This window comes from Ursus americanus, chromosome 20 (assembly GCF_024610735.1).
Source record: "Ursus americanus isolate L20-20 chromosome 20, mUrsAme1.1.p, whole genome shotgun sequence".
NCBI lineage: Eukaryota > Metazoa > Chordata > Mammalia > Carnivora > Ursidae > Ursus > Ursus americanus.
In genome coordinates this window covers 38,756,736-38,772,924 of record NC_142146.1, presented here as the reverse complement: position 1 = coordinate 38,772,924, position 16,189 = coordinate 38,756,736, and the positions used below count along the sequence as shown (strand labels likewise).

The following is a 16,189-nucleotide window of genomic DNA, read 5'->3' as shown; positions in this document are numbered from 1 at the left end:
GGTGAGCTGCCGGCCCCGAGGGCTGGTGAGCGCGACCGGAGTCCCGTTTAGGAACAGTTCCTTTGGACAGGACCAGGACGAAGGAGAGCGGAGGTTAGTGACGCACCTGAATAAGTCCGCTAGACGAAAGGAGATAACCTAAGGCTTTAATCGTGCAGGCTAAGAGCCCCGCGCGCGCGTGCGCGCGCGCACACACACACTCCACAGACACTGAAAGAGAGGAGCCTTCTCAGGTATCTGACAATGACACGACTCTGATCCGGACAGGGTCTCAAAAGCCCCCGATTTCCAGAGAACCCCTGCCCCCGCCACCTCCAAAGATTACTGTTAGCGCATCTGTCAGCCAAAGCCGGACTCGGGAGAGCCAGACACCCTCCCCCCAAGCCTCGCGACCACAGCTCCCCGCCCCCCGCGAACGAGGCTGCCCAGTGTCCTCTGGAACGCCTGAGTGACTGTCGGGTTTCGAACCCGGACGTCGACCCTGGCCCTTGGCGCCCGCAGCCGAGTTCCTGGCGCAGCCTTTGGCCCCCACATCAATCATTTACCGGCCAGCCAGGGCTACTGAGGCCCGAGGAGGGGTATGGTACGGAACTCGAGACCGGGGACAACTCTATCCCCCAAGGCGGCCGCGAAACACTAGCCGGGGAGGCCCCCGCCCTCCCTCGGTGCGTCCGTCCCTCCCTCCTTCCAGCGCCTCGGCTCCCACATCCCCGCCTCCCGCTCCGGGGGCGGCGGCGGCTGCGCCCGCACTGCGCGATGCCCAGTCACCGCAGCAGCGCCGCCGCTGCCGCCGCAGTCCGCCGCCGCCGCTGTCGCTGCTGCAGCGCGGGCGGCCGCAAGCCCGTAGCTGGGAGCCCGGCGCAGGGGCCGCCGAGCCCGCGCGCTCCTACCAGTCGCTGTGCTGCTCATAGCCTGATTATTTTATTTATTTTATTTTTTTTTTTCAGGAACGGCTGCTCAGAATCAGGTCTTCTCTTGAATCTGCAGCGACGTCCCCGGCGCGTGCACAAAGGCTCCGACGGCGGCCGGCGGGGACAGCCGAGCGCGCGGGAGCCGGCGCCAGAGGTCGCCTGTGGGCGCTCTAGCCAAGCCCCGGGCACCATGCCGCGGCGCCTGCAGCCTCGGGGCGCGGGCACAAAGGGCCCGCCGGCCACGACCGCGGCGGCTTCGGAGGCCGCCTCAAGTTCCCACCCCTCTGCCTCCGGGGACCCTCCAGCAGCGGCCAAGCCGCTGCTGCGCTGGGACGAGGTGCCCGACGACTTCGTGGAGTGCTTCATCCTGTCGGGCTACCGGCGGTTGCCATGTACGGCGCAGGAGTGCCTAGCCTCGGTGCTGAAGCCTACCAACGAGACGCTCAACTTCTGGACGCACTTCATCCCGCTGCTGCTGTTCCTGAGCAAGTTCTGCCGCCTGTTTTTCCTGAGCGGCCAGGACGTGCCCTTCCATCACCCGTGGCTGCTGCCGCTGTGGTGCTACGCATCGGGCGTGCTGCTAACCTTCGCCATGAGCTGCACGGCGCACGTGTTCAGCTGCCTGTCTCTGCGCCTGCGCGCTGCCTTCTTCTACCTGGACTACGCTTCCATCAGCTACTATGGCTTCGGCAGCACAGTGGCCTACTACTACTACCTGCTGCCCGGCCTGAGCTTGTTGGACGCCAGAGTGATGACGCCGTATGTGCAGCAGCGCCTGGGCTGGCACGTGGACTGCACGCGCCTCATCGCCGCCTACCGCGCGCTCGTGCTGCCTGTGGCCTTCGTGCTGGCAGTGGCCTGCACCGTGGCCTGCTGCAAGAGCCGCACAGACTGGTGCTCTTACCCATTCGCGCTTCGCACTTTTGTGTTCGTCATGCCCCTCAGCATGGCCTGCCCCATCATGCTCGAGAGCTGGCTCTTTGACCTGCGCGGCGAGAACCCCACGCTCTTCGTGCACTTCTATCGTCGTTACTTCTGGCTGGTGGTGGCCGCCTTCTTCAATGTGAGCAAGATCCCCGAGCGCATCCATCCGGGTCTCTTCGACATTATTGGCCACAGCCACCAGCTCTTTCATATATTCACTTTTCTTAGCATCTATGACCAGGTGTACTATGTGGAGGAGGGCCTGCGCCAATTCCTCAAGGCGCCGCCTGCGGCGCCCACCTTCTCTGGCACAGTGGGCTACATGCTGCTGTTGGTTATCTGTCTGGGGCTGGTCATTAAGAAGTTCCTAAACAGCACCGAATTCTGCAGTAAAAAGTGAACCTCTGCCTTGGAGGAGGCTGCTGGTTCGCCCACCTATTTGTTTGGAGTTTCTGTTGTTGTCATTGTTGGTTTCTTTTCAAGTTTTGTTGTGTTTCCTTCTTTGCTCAAGGAAGGTGCTGCAAAACCACAGGGAAAAAGTCGAATGCAACAAGGGGGTCTCAGTGCACTTGGGGGTTTTTGAAGAGGGAGATATGGTTCAAGCAAAAGGGAGAGGGCCACTTGTTCTTGCCCCTGGAAAAAATTCGGGTGGTGTCTCTGACATCCAGGAGTTTTTCAAAGGGAGCGAGTAAAATCCCAGATAAAACCCCGAACAGTTTGGTTTTCCGGTCGTCTTCTGCGCCAGTGGTAATGACGAGTAGTCCTGGTGAGGTCAGGTATGCAGTAAAGAGGGTAAGTAGACAAAATCCCTGGGTACTTTCATTTCAGTGTGAGGAATGCTTGGATTTGTAAAAAGAATGGAGCTTTGTAGGAAATGGGCACAAAGACACAAACCCAGGGCTTAACCTGCTAGAAAATGCATGGAATGTGAACACAAATTAATTATTTCAAAATGTTTCTCAGATGTTATTTAAATAGTAATATATACAATGATTTTTCATAATTTATCAAAGCTTGTGATATGCACTGAATTGTCTTTGTTACATAGTTTTGAATTTTGCAGCCCTTCTGCATTGCACACACTTGAACTGGACATCAGGGCAAGCTGCTTGAGAATTCTCAACTACTTTTTTAAACAGTGTTTTCTGAAGGCTTATGTGTGTTAGGATACAACTGTGAATTATTCTACCTTAGGGACTCTGGTTAAACTATTGTTGAGGAGCTCAGTGGTTTGTATACATCCCAGATTCCAATTTACTTTAATGTATTCCACAAAACCCATCCGATTTTTTGTTTGTTTTGTTTTTAATTTTATTCTTTCCTTCTCTACTTATTTAAATTGCCACTGGAATAAATGTGCCTTTTGAAGCAATGCCCAAATGACTGGTCCTCAGACATAGTTTCATGCATGGAGAGAGCAGTAAGAATACGCTTTTCTTACTTTACTGTAAATCAGGGTCTAACATTCCACCCAGGAAGGAAGGGAGATGGTGTTGGTTTTAAAATTTGGGTAGGACTGGAAGTAGCTTACCAGGAGAAAAGGAGCCAACCCGCTAATGTGGCTGTGGTTCCTAATGCAGCCATCGGGGAAGGTGAGAGGACACTGTTCTAGACCAATGCCGTTTATCCTTGCTTAAAATTAAAAATGTAATATTCAGGAATAACTGAGGCAGTTATATTATGAAAGTCAGGAGCATATTACTTCAGTTGAAACTGAGGATGTTGAGTTAAATAACATTACCTTTGCATAGTTGACCACTGGTCTCATTTGGATCCACACTATGGAAATGAATGGAAAAATCACTGAAAAATTAGTGAACATGTTTCTGAGATCCTTTCTAACAACCACATTGATCAATGTTATTTAAGACATTTCTCATAAGTGATAACGTGTCCTTGAGATAACAACTCTAGATGAACACAAACCACTGAGGTGGCTTATTTAATTTAACTTATCACACTTCCTGACAAGTCCTTTTGGTTAAGAGCCATTGAATGGGGAGTCTTGACTTCATAGTATAATTTAGATCAAGCACAGAAGGTAGATGAACACATACCTCAGCACTAGTAGGCTGGAACTCCTAAAAAGATTGCTGTTTTTGTTTATGCTTTTCATCTCTACTGTATTTGTAAACAGAGAAGCTTGGCACAATTCCTGGAGGAACCAGTATCCTTGTGCGGTAATTTGCACACAGAAGTTAACTTTATATATGTTTATATTTAATTTGGAACCTCTTAATGGGATCATAAATACACTTTGCACATTTGCTGATGGAAGTCAGTATCTAATCTTTTGCAAGTGCAAGGAGATTCCCATTAGTTGATAGAGGCTGAGAAATTGTGCCTAGCACAGATGTTATTCCTCAGCTGTAACTTAACTCAGCGCATGTATTCAAGGACAATTATGGAAATCAGGATATTTCCACATGCAAACTTATTTGCATGTCATTGTTGTCTCTTCTTGAGCCCTAAAGAATATTGGTTTGGAAGCTAGAGAAACAGGTTGAGGAGTGTTTGGTAGCTTCCTTGTAATAGAGGACCTCCCCTTTCAGAAGGAACTTTCAAGGAACAGAATTCTAGAAAGGGTCCATGAGTTTGAGAACAAGAAATAAACCCTGTATTTGTCATTTTAAATTTTTGTTGGAGATCTTCTGGGTCTACAAACAGAATTCCCTTCTCGCCTGTGTCTTTGTCCTTAAGCAGAGGCCACTTAAGGATAAAATTATACCCGTATCATTTTCAAGTGATTATGATGCATGAGCCCAGTAAGGTGACACAGTTTTCCCCTCAAAGTTTGCAGACCCAGTATGCCCCAGAGAGAATGAGGACTCACTTTCCTTCCCTTTGCCGTTTTCTTCCTCTACTTTCCTTTCTCCCATTCCATCTTAGTGTTTATATACCACGTATAACATTGACAAAAGGACATTCTAGTTGAAACCAGTGGTATGGCTTCACCTCCTACTTGCAAGTAGATACCATATATGCTTTTTGGACCAGGGATGATCTGTGAAACTATGTATGTTATTTGCTAAATTATATCAGATTTCTGCCCAGATAAATGGGGATATTTTAGATTCAGCATATATTTACTGAGTCTTCACGTGCATGGAACTAGCCAGGTATATTATTACATATTTCAGGGGTAATACAGCAATCAGAATAAAATATCTTTAAAAATATTTTTCACATTCTCCACCTTGCCACATCCACTAGAATTCAGTTTTACTTTATTGTGTTCAGCTGCTTGAAATGTAGGACAAATGATAAATAAGAATGTACTCCATTATCTCTGTAAAACCTATTTTGGCAGTGGAATTTTGAAGCATATTATGTAATGCATTTTATTTTTACTTGTTAGTCATGATCTAGATGACATCTCAAGGAGGAGCGTCATAGAGTCATGCCTGGGAAACGTAGGGGTTTGACTTTGGAGCCTGTCACCCTGTGGGTTGGTCTCTGGGGTTGACTCAGCTGAGTTAATTGGTTAAAGGGGGTTCCCTTCTTCCCTGTCCTTGCAGCTGCACCCTCAGGTGAAAGGGATGACCTTCCCAGACAGAAGTGAGTTTTTTGGTCATGTCATGACTGGCTCGTAAAAATAAGCGTGATCTTTTCCACTGGCCATACACTTTCCATAAATAGCCCAGGAAGAAAGTATGGGGCTTCAGAGCTGGCCAGAGTAGGCTTCACATGTTTCCATTCATAAATCCTGTCCGTAAGTGCTTGCAGTTAAAAACCATTTAGCCTAATTCATTATACCACTCCAGGGTAATCATTTCTAAGAATGCAAAATTGGGGGCTGGAGGTGATTCTTATAATTTTTTTATGATTTGGTGCTGAATCTGAGGGCTCACAGCAATAATAAACAGGGATTGTTATCTTCAAATCTCTTTACAACTCTACTTAGTTAATCTGCACAAAGCTAGAGTAGGAGACAGGTATGGTAGGAATTATCTCCATTTCTAGGTTATACCAAGGCGACAGAATCAAGTTTTCAAACTAGCATTAGAACATGGGGATGGTTGTATGCTCACTTGTGAGTGTTTGCTAGTTTGCATGGCTATGATGCGTGGTCAAGCACAGACACTAATTGGAGATGTGTGTCTCCATAATTATATGTCTATGATTAATAATATCTAATATCTATTTTATATATATAGATATATAATTTATCATTGTAAAACAGAACGAAGTGCGATTCAAGTTATCCTTGAATTTAGATTATAAAATCTTAAACAAAATGTACTTAAATAGTTTTTATTATCTTGGATTGTTCTTCATCTGTTTCGAAGTCTGCCACTGCTGACTTCACTCTGTCAGGAGGCTTTGAGTTGATTTCCACATTTGTCCATGTAATCCTTTTAGTGATCATTGAGCACCTACTGCATATAAGACATCGGGCAAGGATCCATCCATATTATTACAGCCGTTACCCCTTTGTCTGCTGGTGGAACAGAGATGGGAACACCAGAAAGCCCTCTGGCCAGGAACCAGCCTCTGACCTTGGCCACAGCAAAATGTCCTAAGCCACTGAGTTTGGTTCTTTTCTCCTTTCTGTTAGCATAGGAGCAATGCATAGAATCTTACTTCACTTAACAGGCTAACTTACCCAGAATCAATTTTTCTTTCTTTCTTTTTTTTTTCTGTCTCCTCCTAGGCCTATGTGAATTTCATTGCTAAAAATAACTAGAAAATTTAATGTACGATGCAGGTGAAGGGATAGCAGGCATATGTACATGGAGAGAGTTGAAAATTTTATCATCACTACTAATTAATAGAAATGTTAGTAACAACCACTTTTTGGGAGGTTAATAGCATTCATGTCATTATGAAGCAAGATTCATCTGAAGTGCCTAGACTGTGACATCATTAAGTGTCTGAATTTCATAGATAGCATACTTAAGTTTTAAAAATAGGAGCTTCAATCTGCAAAGATGAACTCATGTTCTTTAGCCTTTTCCCTCTTTTAAGGTCTTTGTGTTGTAATCTATAAAACATGTCTTAGAAAAAATTACTCTGGAGGAAATTATGAAAAAAAAAAAGTATCAGATGTGAAACAGACAGGAAGAAGGCATGAGCAGGGGAGAACAAGGAGGATTAGATTCAAGCAGTTAGGATGGGACAGCCAGTTCAACCGTGGACAATTTCTCCTGAATTTTAAATTTTGTCCCTAGAAGAGCATGTGAACTCCCATGGTGTTAGCACTCAAATGGACAGGCAAGGAATTTTATTTGGCAGCCTAACCACATCCGGTAGTTTTTGACCTGAGCACCAGTGCCAAGGTATATTTTGAGTCGTACTCTTACCCCTGGCTTAATGTCCCTAATTTGTTTCCATAAAATTAGAACATAAGGCAAATAGGCATTAGGGGATAGCACCAGCCAATTGTAAATCACCTTTCGAATCATTTCTTGGAAGGATTGCCAATATCCTCTGATATAAATTGTCTGACGAAAAGCGAACAAGCCTAGACAAACTGAAAAAAGAAAGCATTCGTTGGTTAAGCTGAGTGAGCACCATTGTATTCCAATGTGATAGGCCGCACAACTTCCTGCTGAAGGTTTTATTCCTTCTTCAATACTATGAATAATTATCTTTTAATTGTGAAAATGGGTATCAATTCTTAATTACTCTTCCAAAAATCCAATACGAGTTTTTGCTGTTGTTTCAAAAGGACAGATGTATTGCATTTCTGGTTTGCAGATTTCTAGCCAGCTTGTCGACATTTTTGTTCTAGAATAGCTTCTTAAGAGTCTGTGAGCAAGATGCAGAATTAGAGTGTTTATTTATAGGTCAGAGGCCAAGAATGCTCCGTTGGCTGTTAACTGTGGCAGGATGTGACTTTGGAAAGCTCTGAACACATCTTTACATGCAACAAAATGATCACTTATTTACTATTTAACTCAATGGAAAAGAGCCTTTTCTTTGAGCTTTCGAAAGTGTTCCCCAATGTATTGTGCTTCTAAACGTGATGCATGATCCCAATATTTTTTGTTCTTGAACAGTCTCTGAAAGCTATTCCAAACATGGCATTCCTCAAGGAATATTTCTTGAATGTGCAAAAGTATTCTCGAATGTGTCATGTGGCAGGCCACCTTTCTCATGCCTTACAGCTACGCCTAAAATATGCAATAAGCACTCACGTAGGAGTGGCAGGGTCTTCAGGTAGTGATTTCACCACGCCGTAGAAATGGCCCTGCTCCGCACAGCTCACCCACCACATTGAGAAAGGACGTCATGTAAATAAACCTTCGTTTCTAGGTGAGGGGCATACAGGGACACACATAATTTCATTTCTTCTTTCAGTTCCATCTGTAGTTAGAAAGCATAATCTTTTTAATATGCTGGATGCAAAAAAGAAAATTAATAGGAAAACATTTTAAAGAGGTATTCTAATTTTCTATTTTAAAAGTTTATAATAGCAATTTGTTTGTAAAAACAGGTCTTAGCACATAGATGAGAACCAGCGCTTTTTGGAAAGCCTCATCTTTGTCCTGGGAGTTTAATCACCTTGAGCTCTTACCCAAATGAAAGACCTAGTAGGTCTTTAAAAATGTAAATAATGTATAGTTTAAAGAAGGGTAAAAAACCCATTTTTTTAAAAAAATGAAGAAAACAGGTCGGATATGTTCTAGGTGTGTAACAACGCTAAATTAAAAGTCTTTTAAACATTCTAGTTAGAAACTTCATTAAATTCACTCTCCCAGCAAGGCTTAGCACAGAAGGTCTACTTCTCGACCAGCCTGATTTTCTTTTACGGAGGCTATGAGCAAAATTATTCTAATAAAGCAACTGAGTACCGAGGCAGTAAGGGAATGAGACACAGTCCCCTTTGATGAGGGTATAACCACAGTTAATGACATAGCCAGGAAACTGTACAGCCCTGGACACGTGCTCCTCATTTCTGTGGAGTGGAAAGGAACACAGAGCCCCACGCCATCGCTACACAGACCAGGAAAAGGCTGTCTGCGTTGCAGGGCTGGGGACGACCCCATGGCTGTTCTTTTATCTGCATAAAGCATGTGATACCTCTGAACCCCTCATTTCAGCCTTCTCCCAGGCCATTCCCACCACCCTGGAAGCCTTCGGTTTCCACAACCTCCGCCTTGAAGACAAAAGGTATTTAGGCCTTGTCCAACCACCTGCCTTACGAGGTCCATCCATTTCTAAACCAAGAATTTAAATGTGATTACTTTGCTCGGATTTACAGGAATGTACAATCAGCGGGTCCCCTTTTGCAGTAAAGGGCACTAATTGAAGGCCATACTCATTTTTTCCCTCAGGTCAGAGGCAGAGGGGGATTTCACAGTGACCAAATAGAGACCTCCTTATGTCAGTATTTTTTTAAGTTCATTTAATGGTGAAAATGGAGGGAGAAAGGAGTAAAGGATAATGCAGGCATGAAGAAAGAAACCGAAAGAAAGTTCCCACTGCTTGCTCAATTAATTCTTCTTAGGCTGTCTGACTCCAGCCATCCCCTACATCCTAAACAGCTGTATTTAGCTGGCTAGAGAGGCTTCTCAGGCTGTGTGAACTTCCATACAGGGACTATATGTGATTTCAGATCAATAGTATAGTCTGCCAGAGAAGCATTCTTTAATCATAATTCCCGTTACCCGATAAACAAATCTATAGAAATAGCTATCACTTTGGTCAGTTCTGTGCATGTAGCTAACGAAATTGTGACTCATTTCTCTTGTACAGTTTGCTATGATTTTGGTTTTCTGAGACATTTGTTCCTTATGGTCTTGAATATGAAATCTATATTAATAATATAACTATGTATTTTTTGCTGAAAAACACATGTATGAAGTAAGAATAAATCATTTGTAAGCATAGTGTTTAGGTCTGTATTTGTATGCCTTCAGCAAACAATTCCGAAGTTAATAGTAAGTATGTATAACACTAATACGCATGATAAGAAGAAGCCGTCCCTTTTATAAAAATCAGCAGGTAGAACGGAGAATGTAAGTGTCTGATGGAAGTCCTGAAGAAGCACCCTTAGTATATTTTTATAATTTTATTTAAATGAAAAAATTCATGAGTCACTTTGAAACCATGTCTTCTAAGAAAATACTTAAGCCCAGATAATGAAGTTTTTCCTTACTCTTCCCTATATTTCAGGCCACCTGTGGTCCATGGACTTATGTGCAGGGCCAGTGCAGCCTGTCCCAGAACCCTGGGGATGTGTGTGAATCTGTGGTCTCTCTGTCCCAAATAACCCTAGCAAAGGAGATCCAGCTCCAGTTATTAAGGTCTGTAAGGTAACCTCAGGGAAGCCTAAGTCTAACCCCGAGGGAAGCCAGGATAAGAACAGAGCCAACACATGGGTTGGGGCTGAATAGAGTAAATCACAAAGGGAGGCTTGATCAATCTGTGCCTGAAGCCTACCCACTTTGGACTTGTCCTTATGTGAGCCAAGAAATTTCCTTCATTTTACAATCTAGTTTGAGTGTTCATTGCTTATAATAAGAAGTCTCTTAACTTATCCATAAGGTTTGGTAACCTCCCAGCCATCAACAATAGAATTTGCACAGCCTCCATCCCGCCTTCACTCAGCCAGTCCCACATTTTTAGGATCTGCATATTTGAAATACATCACGTTTAAAGTACAGATTTCTGTATTAGGACTCAGTGCCATCCAGTGACCCTCCCGGGTTGCCTAAACCACTTTCTCTCCGGCTCCCCACTGCAGATATTTCATATCTCAGACCTGCCCACTCCCTCCCACTCCTCAAATCTCCCATCCTACCACTTCCCATCGCTTCAGCAACCACACTATTATTACACATTGTTCTCCTGTATGTTCAACTACTTCTACTCGATAGGGTTCTTCCTACAAACATTTAAAAATGTACCACTAGTATCTCCCATCTTCTAAATAAAGAAAGTCACCCTCTCCCCACTATGTCACACTCTAACAACCACCACCCTCTCTTCTCCTTCACAGCCAGGCTTTTTCCAAGAGTGGTGTGTACACCGTCTTTGTTTCCATACCTCCCACTCATTCATTCACCCACTGCATTCTGGCTTCATTAGTCTCACTAGAATGGTTCTTACATGATCTCTAACAACCTCCTTGGCTGATGGACGTTTTTTAGATCCTGTTTGCCATTCCCTTCTCCTGAAACTCTCCCCTTGTCCTCTGGGACCCCATAGTCCCTGGATTCCCTCCTACCTCTCCGGCTACTGTTTCACAATTGCCTTTGCTGACTTCTCTTGCCCTGTTTACGCCTCAAGTCAGTTTTCTCAAAGTGTGAGCCAGACCAGGGGCGCCTGGCTGATTCAGTTGGAAGACCATGCGACTCTTGACCTCAGGGTCATGAGTTCAAACCTCACGTTGGGTGTAGAGATTACTTAAAAAAAAAAAAAAGTGTGAGCCAGACTATCTACATTCGTTTAAGGGCTTCGTCAGCATCTTGATTCTGCCACTTCCTTTCAGGTCTCACAGCAGTGGTATTATAACTCTTGTTCTAGGAAGCTCAACCTTGAGCCTACTCCAATACTTCCGATTTTGTAAGCCAACCAATACCTGTTAATAAATCCCCTTCGGCCCCAACTAGGTTGAGTGGATTCTGTTGTCTGCAACTGATACAGCAGGCAAACAGAAAAAGATGGTGATCAAAAGTTCTGGCAATGGGAAGCCATAGCTCTTTAATCTCCCAACCAATCATTGGTGGATAGTCTGTTGGGCTTCCGATTTTTTTTACCTTTAATTTTCCTTGGAAGACAAAGCAGGTTCTGAATCAGGCAGCTTCTTCCGAGAGTTTGGTTCTATTGCAAAGCAAAAAAGAAACATTAGAAAGAGAATTACCTAGAAATTTGTTTCCCCTTAATGTTGACTTAATACAGATGGACAGAAACACAACATGAATATTTAGAATTTATGTCAGGTGAAAGAAATCTAAAATAACAAGTGGCATTCCCATATCACTGAAGTTTATATAATTTCCATATAGAGATTAAGCCCCTGATAACTAAAAATCCTAAGACTACACAGAATTCTGACACTGGATAGGAATTCTAGGAGACTGAGCCAGAACTTCAGCAGCTGCTTGGCTTCCTCTTTCCCTGGACAAAGGTGCTTTAGTGCAGCCCCTCTTTCTTCTAGCAGTACCCCAAATTTCCTTTTAGGAAGGACCTCTCCCACTGAACCTTGGTAGGACTGCTCTCCCTGGGGGTGGTGACCCGAGGTAGGCTTGCAATCATGGAGCTTCTATAGATTCTGAACTTCCCACAACTTGCCTGCATATGTCTTCATGCAATTCTGAGAGCTATCCCATGAGTTTCAATAAATTTTTTTTCTTATTATTTTCTTCCTGTAAATTAACCAGAAGGTTCCCATTTTTTTTTTCAACCAAAGAGAATTAAATAAGGGCTTCCAGTTTCTGATCTGGTATATAAGGAGCTTAGAAGTTATCACTCTATGCTGACAATAAAAAGCTGAATAAGCTTTAAAAAAATCAACAAGTCTTCTTAGATCTGTCAGAGAATTGTGGCCACAGGGCAAAATGCTGTCCTCAAAATTAGGCAGACATGCAGGTAGATACAGAGAATTACAACTTACCACATTAGGAACCCACAAGCAGAAACCTCTGCGGGAACCAGTACCGGGTTCCTTTCACCTGATAATCATGTCTGGCTTTCAATAAAAAATTACAAGGCTACTAAAAGGCAAAAAGCATGGTTTAAGGAGACACAGCAAGCATCAAACCTAGACTCCAATAAGGCAGGATGTAGGAAATATCAAATTGGAAATTTTAAACAATGACGCTAACTGCTCTAATGGAAAAAGTAGACAACATGCAAGAACAGATGGGTAATTGTAGGCAAAGGGATGGAAATTCTAAGAAAGAACAAAAGATAAATGCTAGAAATCAAAACCATTGTGACAGAAATGAAGAATACCCTTGATGGCCTCATTAGTAGACCAGACACAGCCAAGGAAAGAATCAATGAGCTTGAGGATATACCAGGAGACGCTTCTGAAACTGAAAGACAAAGAGAAAAAAGACTGGGAAAAACAAACAAAAAAAAGAGCAGAATATCCAAGAACTGTGGGACAACTACCACAGGTGTAAGACATACATAATAGGAATAACAAGGAAAAGTGAGAAAAAGGAACTGAGCATATTGACTGACACAACACCCATTAAAAATTTATAACTTGAAAGCAAAGGACACGACGTCTGAATCATTTGTAAATAATTTCTTTCCTCCTTTCTGTCTTAGAAGACCCCTGTCTGTTTCTGGCTGCCAAGTTTTTTTTCTCAAGAGCAGAAGGAATTCTTTAAGAAAGGTGAGAATTTGGGGCACCTGGGTAGCTCGGTTGGTTAAGCATCTGACTCTTGATTTCAACTCAGGTCATAATCTCAGGGTCTTGAGATCAAGTCTGTATTGGGCTCTATTACAGCAGGGAGTCCGCTGAGTTTCTCTCCCTCTCCCTCTGTCCCTCCCTCCGGCTCAGGCACTCTTTCTAAAATAAATAAATAAATATTAAAAAAAAAAAAAAGAGTGGTGAGAATTTTAAAAATCTGATTACCTTTGCAATTTGTAAGTACTTTCTAAAACCACAGGATTAACAAAGGAGATCCCATACCCGCCTTCGTAATTTCCATCCATCCCACCTTACCTGAACCTATGTAACTGTCAAAATATACGTGGAGAGCTGAGAGGTAGGGAGAAGCCATGTGAACATTTATCAGTACAAAATGTAATCTCCTAAAAGCTACCTTATTAATTCAAGATGACTTGAGTGAGTTTTTACTCCAGCTCTTAATGTAATGGTTCACCGCGTCAGCTCATCCTTCCCCACGATAAATCTGTTTTGATGGTAATCTGTAAACACCAATTTAGAGTTCTTTCATATTCTAATTTTAGTTACACAGAAATGTCATAAAGTACAAAAAGAAATGAGTTTAAGGAAAAATTTTTCTAAAGATATATAATACACCAATTGTAAGCAGATGATGCTCAAATTTTGCGTAGAAGGCAAGAAAAGGATTCAAGTCCTCCTTTCCATTGTTTTGGTTTGATTTTTTGGTTTTGATTTTGGTGTTTTCTTTTCGTGCCTTCCAGCTCTTAGAGAAAAGGTCAGATACAAAAGATGGCAGATGTGAAATCCTGCCGGAAGTCTCTCATTTTGATCTTTGTTGTTACCTATTTTTTGCCAGATGTAAAGTTTGTTCATTTATAGGTGCAAATTTACCACAGAAACACATAAAGGGGTCCACAGCAAGTGGTATAAATCATGGTGCCTCTATTACACAGGTGGATCTGGCTAAAATGAATTTTAAAATAAGAGTCAGAAGGAAGAGGGGATTTTCTTAGCAGTAGATGGCAATCCTACGTTGTCTCCCCATCCTACCGCTTCACGGAATCATTTGAGTCCTGGGGCTATCATTTGCTTGGTTGTGGCAGAGGGAGCCGTCCTCGCGGGATGAGTCACGCTGTCCTGTAAGTCAGATTCAAGTCTTCCTGGGCATAACAAACCAGGGCTCCTTATATGAAAACCAGGATACCTTAAAAAAGAAACCTTTCACTCCCTGTCCATGCTGTCCAGTCCCATAAATATTTCTAACAAGACATGTCAGGCCACAGTATCACTCAGCTCCCTCCACAAGGGCTGGTGACTATTCACAACCCCTCCTAAGAAATCCCGAAGAGGAAACAAGTGCCAACCTGAAAAACGGGGGGCCACATCAGGAATAGCTGCTTGGGTGCTTGGGACATCTTAGAGTCCAGCCTGGTTCTGTGTCTGGCACTCTGTCCCCACTGTCCACGCTGCGGCCATGGAGCTGGATAACTGCAGTCAGAAAACCTACCATAGACGCAGCCTGAAGTTCCCTACAACTGGGAAGAAAATGTTGGACACCCAAGTTGGGGAGTGGGGGCAGTGGGGATCCTAACCACCCCCTGCAGAGAGCGGTACCTAAAGAGCGACGGACACACAACACGCACACTCTCTCCTTCTCTCTCACACACACCCCCAAACTCAAACTCCCTGGTCACTGCCAGATGGTGAGATGATCCCCAGCAGTAATGGGCCCTAGAAAGGCCTCTTCCTGAACCATGGAAGACAGCGGAGGGGATTCCTGTGGGAATCCCGGCAGGTGGGGCGTGGGCTCTGGAATACACTGAGCAGAGGGAGGGAGGCGTGTGTCTTCCTGGGGCGTGGCGAGCTCGCAAGGGGCAGGAGTTGGGAGGCCAGTGGGGCAAGGTGGCTGCAGCGCCCCGGGGCAGCCCGAGGCTTGGGGGTTTGGGGGCGGGGCAAGGCGCGGTGGGAAACCCTGTAGGTGATCTAAGTCTGGCCTCTTTCCTCCATTGCAGTTATTTGCCTCTTGCAGCATCAGACCTCGGCTGGGTTTGACTTCTCAAGCCATTACTCCCCAGTCTTGTCATGTTAGGAAGTTACTTGGCCCCCCCAGACTTCCATTTCCTCATCTGTAAAATGCGGTTGTAAATATTTCTTCCTTAGGGTAGCTCGAGAATCCAGTGAATGAATGTAAAGGTTTTCTGCTCGGTGCCTGGCACGTGGTAACTGTTCAGTACATTTTAGCTAAAACACTTAAGAATCCCATAACACACACAATCCACGAGGCTGCTGGGAGCATGTGTGCACTCCGGGGCGGGGGGGAGTGGAATTGAATTAACTTTCTTTCTAGATCGGTGCTATCCAATAGAAATAAAATGCAAACCGCATATGTGATTTTCTAGTACCTACATTAAAAGGGTAAAAAAAAAAATCAAGTGAAATTAATTTTAGTAATACATTTTATTTAGCCCATTATATCCTAAATATTATCATTTCACCAGCCACATTTCAAGACCTTCAATGTCTTCCGTGCTGGACAGCACAGCTCAGACTCCTTGTCACCCTATGGGTCTCAGCTCAAATGTCACCACCACCTTTGAACATCTAAGTAACCACCTTGGTCTCCTCCCCACCCCCACCCCCCACATTCACCATGGCTTCATCCTGTTTTATTTCCTGCACATCATTTATCACCATGTGAAATGACCTTGCTTATTGTTTCCTTTTCCCCATTAGGATCTAAGCTGTAAGACCGCAGAGGTGGCTTCTTAGCGGACATGGTGCCCTGCCTACTGCAGACACCCACTGAATACTTGCCGAATGTATGAATGAATGAACGAACAAATTAATACATGACTGGATGTGGTATTATCTACCGACTCTACAGATTGAACTATCCATTTCTGACTAAGAAGATCTCTCTGCAGTGCGGAAATAGTATTCTATTTGAAGAATTCAAAGGATGCACAATTCTCAGGGATATAAAAACAGAATTCTACCATTTGGACAATTATGGTGGCAGTGGCAAGTGACTCAGCTACTA

The 16,189-nt window shown here is 44.0% G+C and overlaps 1 protein-coding gene across 3 annotated transcripts; it reads left to right on the top strand.

Annotated features, from left to right (window-relative positions):
* The first annotated feature begins 11 nt into the window (after positions 1 to 11).
* Positions 12 to 11,215, top strand: PAQR9 (progestin and adipoQ receptor family member 9). Of its 3 annotated transcripts, none has more exons than XM_045813466.2 (2): positions 12 to 93; positions 948 to 11,215. In XM_045813466.2, exon 2 carries the CDS (start codon positions 1,102 to 1,104, stop codon positions 2,233 to 2,235), a length of 1,134 nt encoding a protein of 377 aa, XP_045669422.1. In that variant the 5' UTR covers positions 12 to 93; positions 948 to 1,101; the 3' UTR covers positions 2,236 to 11,215. The 3 variants fall into 3 exon arrangements, with proteins under 3 accessions (XP_045669422.1, XP_045669414.1, XP_045669428.1); XM_045813458.2 differs by lacking the exon at positions 12 to 93 and adding an exon at positions 378 to 665; XM_045813472.2 differs by lacking the exon at positions 12 to 93 and adding an exon at positions 457 to 583.
* The last annotated feature ends 4,974 nt before the right edge of the window (positions 11,216 to 16,189 follow it).

Coding starts and splice junctions, on each gene's coding strand:
- PAQR9 (XM_045813466.2), top strand. CDS start 1,102: ATGCCGCGGCGCCTGCAGCCTCGGGGCGCGGGCACAAAGGGCCCGCCG.